Source organism: Amphiprion ocellaris, chromosome 17, assembly GCF_022539595.1.
Source record: "Amphiprion ocellaris isolate individual 3 ecotype Okinawa chromosome 17, ASM2253959v1, whole genome shotgun sequence".
In the NCBI taxonomy this organism is placed as follows: Eukaryota; Metazoa; Chordata; class Actinopteri; family Pomacentridae; genus Amphiprion; species Amphiprion ocellaris.
The window spans coordinates 24,002,190-24,014,842 of record NC_072782.1 but is presented as its reverse complement, the minus strand read 5'-3'; the positions used below and the strand labels follow the sequence as shown (position 1 = coordinate 24,014,842).

At 37.5% G+C, this 12,653-nt stretch overlaps 1 protein-coding gene across 9 annotated transcripts in view; it reads right to left on the bottom strand.

The window, feature by feature from the left end:
- Positions 1 to 3,186: 3,186 nt before the first annotated feature.
- Positions 3,187 to 12,653, bottom strand: part of LOC111577881 (carnitine O-acetyltransferase-like) — a 30,962-nt gene continuing 21,495 nt past the window's right edge. For 4 of the 9 annotated variants that reach the window (XM_055019287.1, XM_055019283.1, XM_055019285.1 and 1 more), the window contains 3 exons: positions 10,981 to 11,804; positions 10,192 to 10,350; positions 9,037 to 9,242 (listed from right to left, as the gene is read on the bottom strand). In XM_055019287.1, the coding sequence (XP_054875262.1) occupies positions 11,592 to 11,804 (213 nt within the window). In that variant the 3' untranslated portion in view covers positions 9,037 to 9,242; positions 10,192 to 10,350; positions 10,981 to 11,591. Of the gene's footprint in view, positions 4,567 to 4,691; positions 4,764 to 5,560; positions 7,127 to 9,036; positions 9,243 to 10,191; positions 10,351 to 10,432; positions 11,805 to 12,653 lie in introns of those variants that run through there. The other 5 variants (XM_055019290.1, XM_055019293.1, XM_055019284.1 and 2 more) reach the window with 5 other exon arrangements.

Sequence of the window (12,653 nt, the reverse complement as noted above, 5' to 3'; positions counted from 1 at the left end):
TTTGCTGTGAACACACTTGAAGTTCTTGAAAAGACTAAATCCGGCCAACTGCTTTGTGAGGGTTCTATCTCTTGAAGACTCCGTTGAGCGGATGGATGGGAGATGTTAAAGTCACTGGGGTTCAAGACTGTCCCATTGTCATTCAAAGTGACAGCCTCACTTCTAGACTGCACTATTGTAAATCCTTACTGTCAGGATGTGTCAATCACTTTTAAAAACCTGAGGTTGTTTCAGAATGCTGCCAGAGATCTGATAGGAAGCAATAGGAAAGATCATACTTGTCCTATATTTGATTATTTTCATTGGATTCCAATAAAAATCCAGGACAGAATTTAAAATCTCTCTCCCTACATACAAAACTCCTAATGACCAGGCTCCATCTCATCTTAAAGATCTTGTTGAACCATATTATTGTTGTGATTCAGCCTGGCTGCTAAAGGATAGCGATGATCAAGCAGCTTTATCAACATTTTCAAGAAGGAGTCTTCAACCATTCGTCAGAGTCTGATGCAAATAATGTTTATTCAATCCAGAGGCTGTAAGAACAAACATGAGCAAAATCTCCAGATTTTAACTGATAAAGTGTTACATCGTCTTATGTTCTTATCCAAGCTGCTTCCAAACATTCCTCTTCTGATCTGGAAAACCACAACCCGTCCATCTTAAAAAAAACTAATCGGGATATTTCTATCATCATTATGTTTGAATTTATTCAGGGTGTGTATGATGTAATTGTATCAAAGCTGTACCACCTCGCTTTCTGAAAAACCTCTCCCTTCTCTCTTTCCACAAATATCCATGGGAGAGAAAGGGCTTGTACTTCCGGCTCTGTCATCTCATATGGGTTTCCATCGGGTTGCAGTTTACACAGGATTGTTCAGTGTATACATGAATTCAGTTTATAAGTCATGTTTTTCATTGTTTGTACTTCAATCTGATTTAATAATCCTATTTTCCTAGCTTTAATGTTTGTTCAATCTCAAAATGCTACAACACCATCTAAACAGCACACTTTGCTCTCAGACTGCATGTTTACTTGGGGTTCCCAGAGTTTCCAGAAGTAGAATGGGAGGCAGAAGCATAACAAGTACAAATTTGCCTACGTTTTGATGTATAAATTGAGTTTGAGGACCAAAAGTTGTAGGAGTGACAAGAGTTGAAGGGAGGAAAAAAATAAAATTAGACCAGCTGAACACACCCAAAATGATACTCAGCAACAAGCTTGACAATGAGGCATAAAACATCCCAAAAAGAGCATTAAACAGCTTCAGCTCATCCAGAATGCTGCTGCTGGAGTTTTAACCAGGACTAAGAGATCTGAACACATCACACCACTTCTAAAATCTCTACACTGGCTTCCAGTCAGTCACAGAATAGATTTTAAAAACCTTAGTGATCGTTTACAAATCCCAGAACGGTTTTGGCTCAGAATACATCTGAGATATGTTCAGAGATTACACACCTAGCAGGGCTCTTACATCCAAGGATTCCAGTCAGATAGTCCAGGCCAGAGTCCGGACTAAACATGGAGAAGCAGCATTTAGCTGTTACGCTGCAAACAAGTGAAACAAACTGCCACACTTTTAAATCCAGGTTGAAAACATTTCTTTTCTCATGCACCTATGCATGAAATCTGCACAATATCGTTTAACTATCTGCACCTCACTGTAATGCTCCTATTCTTTTATGTAAAGCATGTTGAATTGTCTTGGACATGTAGGGTGCTATACAAATAAACTTGCCTTGCCGAAACCTGTAATTATTCAAAAACCGTAAAAGAATTCAAGTAGCTGAATACAAGTTTAATAGCTGTAGCTGAAACTATGCAGAATTAGTTGAAAGTCAAAGAGGATTTAAACATTCCATCAATTCACTCCAGTTATAAAAATGTAATTTAAAAAAGTAATTAAAGTAAGAAGTATAAAAGTAATTACAAGTTGAATACAAGCAAAAATATCTTTAAAGAGCTCAAAGTCTTGTTGTTTGAATGATATTTGTAGTTCAGAGTATGTGGAAATAGCACTGAAGTCAGAAGATTAATAAAGAGTTTAAAAGATCTCTGTAGTGTGACTAGTGAAACAGCCTTGGCACAGTGAAATTAATTGTACTACACAATGTGTAGTATAGCACTAGGGCCGCTAATAACCTTAGGTATGCATTTAATTATTATTGTTGACACTTTATGGTAAGATGTTTTTCATGAAGTATTTTTTCATCCTTCAACTTGTAGTTACAGTCTATCTTATACATGTCAATGTGCAATTAGAGAGGTGGTGCTAAACTTTGTCATGAGTGTGGTGCTAGAGGAAAGAGTTAAATATCTTCGGAGCAGAAATGTGCTCAGCAGATTAAAAGCAAACTCTTCTTGGGGTTTGCCTCAAGAACTTCATAGGAAGGTGTTAATGTGCAGCAGTACTGAAACATTTTTGTCCTGTACAGTAGTATTTCTGTGATTTTTAGAATTTATAGTATAAATATTTTCTTTCCGATTATTTATCATGAGAATAACACATTAGAGTTTTGAAAGTGGCTCTGAACCTGGGATGCTCCAGAACTAATGTGAGTCTCCTTCACATGGACTGTCCTGAGTACAGCCTTCAATACACAACCTTTAAATGTGTTGTTAGCAATGTTCCCTGTAATTTTTCATGAGTGTGAGCAAACACACAAACTCCCTGAGCGTCCCTTGGACCACTGTGAGCAACATCAGACGTGTGCACTGTGGTCACACCAGCATCACATCCATTCAAGTTACATGGTTCATTAAAAGAATCAAATTACAGCATTTACATTTCTGTTAAAACACTTTGTCAACAGGAGCCAGTTGAAGGCTGCAGTGATTTTAGTGACACTACAATGTATAAGAGTGAAGTTATTGAATATTTGTCTCTCTTTACTGTTGCAGTGGTTTTGCAAATTGCAGACGGACCCTGTTCACTCCATAGACACCAATGTTATTCCTGTAGCTTGAAAGACAGCTACTTTTGATAAAACTGGGCTTGTAGCACATTGTCTGCCTTGCAACAATGGGAAAGAGGCACCGTTTATGTTTTGACAACCTATATCTAATGAGTTATTGATGCTGGAAGTCCGAATCTGTGAATATCTTTCCAACTTTACTGAACTTGGGGCCACTACCACCTAAGGAGTGATATATTTAATTTTGAAAAAAGCATTTAGCCATACTTAAAGCTTTAAGTGCTTTATTAACACGGAACTAAAAATTTTGTATTGTTTTATTATCACAAGTTCTGTCTGAAAAGAGGTGGCATCATTTTAAACAGTGAAATCAAACTAATAAAATGTAATGACCAACCAGTGAGCAATACTGGATTCTGCAAAAACATAAACAACTTTTTTAAAATCTAAATCTTATCTTAACACAGTTAATGTATTAACTTATTTATGTGTGTATGCATGTATTTATTGATTTATTTAGTACTGTTAACATATCAGAGTTCTGAGTGAATTTTTCTTAAGATAGGCAAAGGCCATTTATTGATTACATATAGGCTGTTAAATGTTTATTAAAAACTAAAAAGCATTTTAAAAAAACAACTTAGGCATTTATTGAGTCACTAAAATATTGTAGAGTACACACCACATCAGCATGATTATAAGCATCCTCTGGTAAATGAACAACCAGATACTGATGTCTCTCACCATATGGACTTCAGGAGATGATTAGATGATGATAAACTGTGACCTACTGGTTGGGTTCTCTCTGTTCTCATGTTTCTTACATGTTTGTCCCCTGACAGCCGGGTCCTAATGTTTTTTGAGCAACACACCATACTATGACGTTTTTACAATGATGGTTCTACTATGGAACCAGTTTGACATGTTCAGGTGTTCTTTGTGTGAAAACTCAGAGATTTCAGGTATCAGAAGGTGGTTTTCAACTTTCTTTGTTAACTTTCTGCTTCAACTTTAAACTAAATTTCCTTCACTAACCCAGCCCTCTGGACTTCCAGTAAGCTGTGTTCCTATTGGCTGTCCAGGTGGCTGCTTGGTGTTATCAGGAACACCTGAGCAGCTCAGTGTCTTCCTGCTTTATTTAGCTGCAGACAAACATTTCCTCTGCTTCTCTTCACCACTGAACAGGGTTAGGCTCCATTGCTTTAGTTTGTTCTTTAGGCGTTGGCTTGCAGCTTCCAGCAGTAAAATCGTCTTTAATGTGTTTCTTGGTGTGTTTTAGGGCTTTGTACTGGATAGCTGTCTTGGTAAATGTGGTTCTTTAGCCACAGTTAGCACATGGTGCTAATGTGTGCAGTAATTAGTGGATTTGGTGCAGCTGAGTTGTGTCTTTATCTTGGCTGTAGTGAGTCTTCAGAGGTTTTTGGTCAGACACATTCTGTATTCTTGTTTGTGAAACAACGTTGGTTGTCCAGAAGGTAAGAGTTCCTGTCCTGATTCTCTGTTCTCAGAGGTTCTCTGGTAGGCTGCAGGAGACTTTAGCGTTTGGGTTGTGCTAGTTTGGTTTTTGTACGGTTTCATTTGGATGACTATCTTGAGGCTCCTCCATGTGCTTTAGTGAGGTTTTCTGGAACAGTTCTCCAAAGCAACCTGCAACAGAAGAGACTTTGAGAGTTTTTAGGAAGTTCTGGAGACCAGACTTTAGAGCAGCAGAGACATTTGTCAGCAGTTTGAGCAGGAGAAGGTGATCTTCAGAGTAGAAATGAGATGGAAACCTTCTTGACCCGTGTGGTGAGGTCCTGTACCAAGAGTTTGAGCAGGTTGTGAAGAATCTGTAGTTCTTTGGTCTGAAAGCACAAGAAGTCGACTCATTAAAGGAGAAAACAGGAGATATTGTTGCTTCTTCTGTCTCTCTGCAGTTTCCTTAGACTGAATATCAAGTTTATATTTTAAATGATTTCCCATGTGAGCCCAAGAAGACTTCAATAAACTCCCTCCATCCCCTGGACACATATTTTATTACCATGTTAAATCTTTTTTTGTTTTTGAGTTTTAATCATAGTTTTAGCATAGTTTTTTCTCTTTGCTTGTTTAGTTTTGTCGTCTGTGTAAAAGGTGCTAAACAAATAAAGTTGAATTGATAAACTGAATAATTGACTAACTCATGATTGTGACAACAGAAGTATTTTAATTGTGATTTAAGGGTTTGTTTCATTTTTAAGGTTGGGGTTAAAATCTTGACAGAAAAAAAAGATTATAGAAATAAGCTACAGTAAAAAAGCAATTAAATCAAAGGAAAAAAACATTTAATTTAATAAAACTTTTAAAAAGAAAATTAAACATTAAATACAATTAAATTATATTAGACAAAATATTTAATTAGATAATTAAACGGAAGATACAAAGCATGTAATTATGAAATTAAACAAAAATTTTTAAACAAAAATATTAAACATTAAAGATGAAATATTTTTGATAATTAAACATTTCAAAAATACAATTAAACAAGAAGAATATTACACATTTAGAAAAATACAAAACATTTAATTAGATTATTAAACCTTTAAAAGTCAAAACATTTAATTAAAAAATTAAATGTTTAATTAGAAAATTAAATCTTAAAGACAATAAAACTTTAAATAGGAATTAAACAGAAAATACAATGAAGCATTAAAAAAGAAAATTAAACATTAAAAGGTGGTAAAACATTTAAAAAGAAAAACCTTAAAGATTTAATCGAAAAATTAAACATTGGGAAAGAAAAGGAAATTTTTCAAACAAGCCGATAAAACATTTGAAAATACAACAATTAAACATTAAAAAGACAAAACATTTCGAAATCAGATCAGACATTAGAACAGAATACAAGGTAAGAAAAGAGCAAAACTAAACATTTAAGAAGAATCAAACTAAAGACAAAACCTTTGAAAAGACACCAGTTAAACTTTAGAAGATCAAATTAAACAGAAGAGACAATAAAAGGATCAAAAAGAGCAAAAACAGATAGTGTTTTCTAGTCTGAAATGAAAACATCAAGTTGTTTCTTCAAACATTTCCTCTTTCTATGTTCTTGGTTTGATTGTGGACAGATTTACTAAGAACTCATTTCAGAAAACTGATTTCCAGATAAAGTCTACTAGTAGTTGAAGGCATTGATCAAACTAACGTTACCTTCTGATCTCCACAAACTTTACTGTTCAGTGAAGAGAATCAAAGTTTGTTCAGGATTTCTAAAAAACCCACAGGTGAAGGTCTGAGAAGAACTCAGATGGATGGTCTAAATGTGAAATCAAGACTCATGGTCACAAGTTTTAAGGCTTCTGTTAACCAGAAAGTTCAAACTAACAGAGAAGTACTGAGAAACTTTTAAGATTTCAGTCCTCAGACTGTCTGAAGGTTCAAACTAACAGAGAACTACTCAAGAACTTTTAAGAATTCAGTCCTCAGACTGTCTGAAGGTTCAAACTAACAGAGAACTACTGTGGGACTTAGAAAATTTCAGCCCTCAGACTGTCTGAAAGCTCAGGTCCTGAGGACTCGGGAGGTCTGGAGGCTTTGGAAAGTCTTGGAACTGAGGGTTCCACCCTCCAGCACAAAGGCTGAAGTCCAACCTCCTGAGAAAAACGGTCGAGACGAGACTCGAGTTAAAAAAAAACTCGAAAATGACAAAAAATAGATGATAAATGCGCAAAAAAAAGAAGTTTTAGTATCTGAGCGAGTAGCTCAGGGGGATAAGAAGAGGACTACCAAGTGGAAGGTCGCAGGTTCAAGACCCGCCACCGGCCTTTTTCTTTGTTTGTCTTTGTCAGGATTTTGAGAAAATTTAAGAAGTGTCTGGTCTTGAACCAGCGACCTGCAGCTCCATAGGCAAATCCTTAACTCACTGAGCTACAGATCAGATAAAAAGAAATAAATTCGTCGTCCCTTTGGCATCGTAGTTTCCAAGTGACCACATGGGTGGAGCTGAGGCGGAGCCTGGGTGGAGTCAGGGCGGAGAGTAGGCGGGGAGGTGGGTGGCGGCCTCACCCCTCTACTCCCCCACCTCCCCACCACACCTTCCCCCACCCGACGAGTTCTTCGAGTCTCCACGAGTTCTTCGAGTCTCCACAGGTTTTCCCGAGTTTCTGGAGTTTCCACGAGGTCGGAGGCAGAACAAGTTGTCATGAAGAGGTGTTGATGTCGGCCAGGATGGACTGACTTTTTACAGCAACTAGAAGGAAGACCACAAGAAGAGCAGGTCTTTAACCACCATCCATAAAATCCATGGAGTTGCTCCAGAGAAATGAAGGGAGGTCAACTTTTATCAACCTCCATCCAGATGTTCAACTTGATATCTTTACTTTGACATTTTTAGCACCACAAACCTTTAGTATCACACTTTATTATCCTTAATTAGGACTTTCATGGAATCCACCAGCAGATTTAGTTTTTGTTGAGAAACTTTATTCTTGTCGTCGTAGCACTGCAGTGTTTAAAACTCTTCCTTCTATTTGACCTCATGTTTATTAGTTTTAGTGGAGAAAGTTTTAATTGTCATTTAGTCTCTTAAAAACTAAATAAATTGGATTAGTCAAGAGGTTTAAATTTCTTACTTTGTCATATTTTAAATATGACGAAAAAAATATAAAAATAAAGCATCTTGAGACAATTTGACCTGTAATTGGCATTATATAAATAAAATTGAATTAAAATTGTATGTATCTTGTAATGGAGTAATTCAGCCATATATGTTGGAAAACACATTTTCTTTGTCCATTAGCCGTGAGCCGTAGAAGGTTTTAATCTTTGGGGCCGAGTGTCAGAAAACATTTAGAAACCAACATCAGCAAAACATTCAAAGATTTGAACATCATTAAAGGGAAATCCAACTTTTGCATGACAATGTCTCATTAAAGGACATTTATTTCCAATGTAAATGTGTGATATTCATCCTCTGGAGCTTTCTCTTCACATCGTCTTCCACCTGGACTGGTTTGGTCAGGAGCATGTGCAACAAACATTTGAAAAACTGCACTTTAACATCAATGAATGACACTGAAGTTTAATCTCTACACAAATGAGACTGAGTCTGGATGTGCTGCTCTTTCATTAACTCCTAAGTTTAGGGAAAGTTAAAACAAAAGAGGACAGTTCAGAGAAGACTTGAGAATGAGCTTATTTTGAACAAACATCTCAGACTTTCTGAGCTTCAGCACCTCTAGCAAGATATTTTAACAACAAGCAACTCAAGAGATCCAGAAGTTGGAGAGAGTTAGCTTTAGCTGACCCAAAGAACATGTGGGACGCTAACCTAGCAAACATTTCAGACTTTTCTCTGTGAATTCTGAGAAATAATTTCCTATTTAATGACAGAGCTACACATCTTAACTCAGTCTCATTAAAACAGACTCTAATTCAGTGTCATCCATCCATATTAAAGTGCAGTTATCCGAAATGTTTGTTGCATGAGCTCCAACAAAACCTGTCCAGGTAGAAGGCCACTTTGACAAACAGGAAGTGGAAGATTCCAAGCAGATTTATAGAAGGGGGAACCAGACTGTACTAAGTGTGGTCGAGTATAGAGGGGTGTTTTGTGGGTTTTTAAGGCTGATAATGATTTAGTGAGACATTTGGAGTAGATATTCATTTGCAGTAAATGAAAGTATTTAAAATCTTGGAGTTAAACTTAGAAGAACACAAACTCTTACAGAAAACTTTGTTGATACGTTTTTGTTTTGTTTACAGATGTTAAGTTAAAGGAGTTTTATTCGTGACGTATAACCAATCAAATCACTCCAGAAGACAGAGCGACCACAGGTAGATAAAGGTTCAGAGCCAAAGTAGCACCATTTTAAACGTATTTATTACCATAAATTAGTAAAAAATAAAATACTGATAATCAGTAAATCAGTCAGCCCACAATTACTACAATTCTACAATGTATGTCTCTTTCCTTTGACTTGTTATTTGTACACTATACGATGTATATGATGGTGTTTTTCATACCAAAGGCTATACTATGATGTTATCTAAGAGACATACGATGCTACTCTGCTTGTTCTGGCTCTGGGCCGCTTCACTCCTCCTCTGTTGTTTTCTGGATTGTACTCAGCTGCATGCCTTCGTCCACCCGGCCTCCGTTGACTCGTCCCGCCTGCCGTCTCTGGAGCTGAAGCTGGATTGGAACAGACCAAAGTACAGTCCAATCACGATGCCAGCTGCCTCTCAAAAGGCTCCTTCATCTGGCAGGTGGCAGCACTTCTTCTGAGGGGAAGCTGAGCTGGCCCTGCAGAACTTTGGAGATGTGTTCCAGTGGTTGGTGGATGTGTGGGGAGACAGAGAGGGACCTTTGAATTGTTCAGAAAGGAAAACAGGGAACCCATTGGTAGTTTTAGTTTAGGCTGCTACTGCGGTGTGTTTTTGGGTTTTAAGAGGTGAACATAAAGAGTTTTTTTTCGTATTGATTATGTTTTACTTTGTTCCTGGTTGGAATGCCCATCAATGTCAACGTGAAGTTCACTTTTAGTTCCGTTTATTTATTTTTATTTTACTAATACCCATTTGTTTTTAACCCCCTCACATGTTGTGTTGTTTTAAACTTACTCTTTCAAATAAATTCTTGTCTAACCCTCTGGAAACCAGCGTTTGGACTGTTTTTGTGTTGCTCCTCACCTACTGACAGCTGTGGACTAAAGGCTATACTGTGACGTTTTTAGAGCGACATGCTATACTATGATGTTTGTTGGGCGACACGCTATACTATAGGCTTTTTTAATTGACATATTACTGTGACCTTTTTTTTTTGTTTTTGTTTTTTTTGTTGGTTTTTTTTAGCAACATATAAGAATTTGAACAGTTTTAAAAGTTACTATACTTTTACTTGTGCAATGAAATTATTATTCTATGGCATTTTTTAGATGACATATTATACTCTGATGTTTTCTTGAATAACACACTATTTTGACAATATACTGCACTATGACATTTTTTGAACCACATATCATACATGACAATTTTAGGCAACATCCTATCATTTTGTGCTTTTTGAACCACATAATAATCTATGTTTTGTTTTTTTTTTTCTTGCCAACATGCTGTACTATGAACTACAGGCCATACTATGTTATTCTTGAGTAAAGTATACTATACTTTGACATTTTCTGAACTACATCCTATACTATGGCGTTATACACAGAGTGCTTTGGTTACATGTTGATTTATAATCTAGATTTTTTTTCTGTTTTGTTTTTTGACAGGATTACCACAGACCTGACCGTGAACACCGTTGACACCCACCTGAGGGAGACGCTGCCTAAGATCTCAAGGCTGCTTGGTCGTGGTCTTTCTGGCACGTACTCTTCCAAGATGAGCCGGGAAGTTAAACACTGATGGAATGACACCAGGTCTAAGCCGACAAACTTCCAATTCCTCCTCAACCCATAGTCTCTGGGAAACCTACATGTAGTAAGAAAAGTAGACAGAGAAGTAATTAAGTCTGTACACAACATATTAAAAAGAAATCATGCTAATAAATTAAGTACAAAGAACCGAATTCGCCAATATACTGGAGACCAGAGCTATTTAATTTGATAAGTATAACCTTGTTTAGTAACATTTCAATTATTTGAGAGCAGTCGTAAAGAACTGCCTGTAATCCCAATCATAAAATGGGTTTGGAGGAAGAACATAGATGGTAATCTGGATATACATGAGTTAGGCTTTATAACTACTATTGGTAGTATTGGTGGTAGTAATAGCAATGTGACTACTACTAGTAGTAGTGGTATTGCACTCACTACTGCTGCTGATACTGGCACTGCTACTACAACTTGTAATATTATTACAAATGCTGATACTACTTCTACGACTCTAACAGTTGTTTATACTACTACTGCTGCTTGTACTTTTAGTATTACTACTACTGCTTGTACAACTATACTACAGCTACTATTAATCGTCTGGTATTTGGTTGTCAAGCTGCTAGCTCGCCTTACCATTTTGCTAGTGGCTAACTAGTTAGCTCTCATAGACTGGAAGCTCTCAACAAGATTTCATAATGAAAAAAGAGCCAAAAACTATTCTTACCTATGAAAAGTCATTCCAAGTTTCCTTGTCTCAATCGTACGACGTAGTGTGTAACTGTATGCAGTACAGTGAGACGGCATACTTCTTGTTTCCGTTTTCACGCCGTCTACATCAACGGAATGCACTGAAACTTCTCCCCCACTAGCTTAGCCTCGCTGTAGCACGCAGCTCAAAGGGGCGTGTCCTATCTACTCATTCATATCTATGAGAACAACGGTGGCTGTACATAAGGACGCCTGACGTTGATTAGCTGCGTAAATACCATTATATACAGTCTATGGTAAATACGTATGTGAATCGCATCATTGGCTGCAGCAGCCAGTCACCGGTCACTCACTGACTCACACTGAAAAATAGCACAGAGTGAATTGTTACGTGTTTATTTTATTTACAATTTAGGTTGGATTTTTTTTTTGTGCGCAGTGCAGATTTTCTGTGCGCGGAGACTGTCAGCAGTGCGCAATTGCGCACACGCGCAGTTTAGAGGGAACAGTGGTTGAGACAACAAATATTCTTCAGTCACATAAATTAAAAATGCTAATGCAGAATCAGCAAGAAATGGAATAAAACAATGCATTTTTCTCAATGTTTTGCTTTAATATGTATTTGCTTCAGTTGGTTCTTGGACTTTGGGCCAGCAGAGCCCTCATGTCCAACAGTGCATTTTCTAAGACTTGAATCAGTTGTGCTGCGTTATTTTCTTTGCAGGTGTGGTAGGCTGTCACTACAAAGGTGATGTCAACATTTGTAAGACTGTAGCACATATCATATGATTCCAATAGAGCAGGACCAGCACATGGCAGACAGCCAGACTTTGATGTTACCTTGTGAAGAAGAACAGAAGAGAATGTAGTGGTTAGTTACTGTTGTATACTGATGATGTGTGTTGCTATAAGAGGGAGTAAATCTTTATCTTGAAAAAGGCAAACATTTTCAGCAGCATGTAACCTTCACCATGCTAAATTATTTTCATTATGATGTGAAACATTTCTAATTTCGTAAATTACTATTACATTTTGATATTATAAAAATATATATACACTGATCAGGCAAAACATTATGACCACCTGCCTAAGATTGTGTTGGTTCCCTTTATGCTGCTAAAACTCCTCTGATCCAGTGGTTCATGGACACAGGACCTCTGGGGATGTCCTGTGGCACCAGGATGGTGGCAGTGAATTCTGTGGGTCCTGTGGGTTGCAGGGTGGGACCTACATAGATCAGGTTTATTCTGGCACATCCCACAGATGCTCAGTAAAATTTGGATCGGGGGAATGTGGAACCCAGGTGAACACCTTAGCTCTGTTGTGTTCCCCAGGCCACTCCTGAGCAGTTTTTGCGGTGTGTCGGAGTGCATTGTCCTGCTGAGGGTGGAACCGGGCATGAAGGACTGCTGTTGCCAATGGGGGGTGGGGAGTTGAGGGTCTGTTTGACCTGCAATGTTAAGGTGGGTGGTACGTGTCAAGCATCCACATTAATGTCATGACTCAAGGTTTCCTAGCCGAAGATGGTCGATGTCATTCACTTTACCTGTCATAATCACCTGTGGTCATAATGCTGTGGCTGATCGGTGTATACGTTATATGTTAGTTGTTAAATGGGATTTGGGAACAAAACAAAAGGACTCCAACTGAACCCCATCGAAGCTCTGATCCATTCTTATGTATATCACC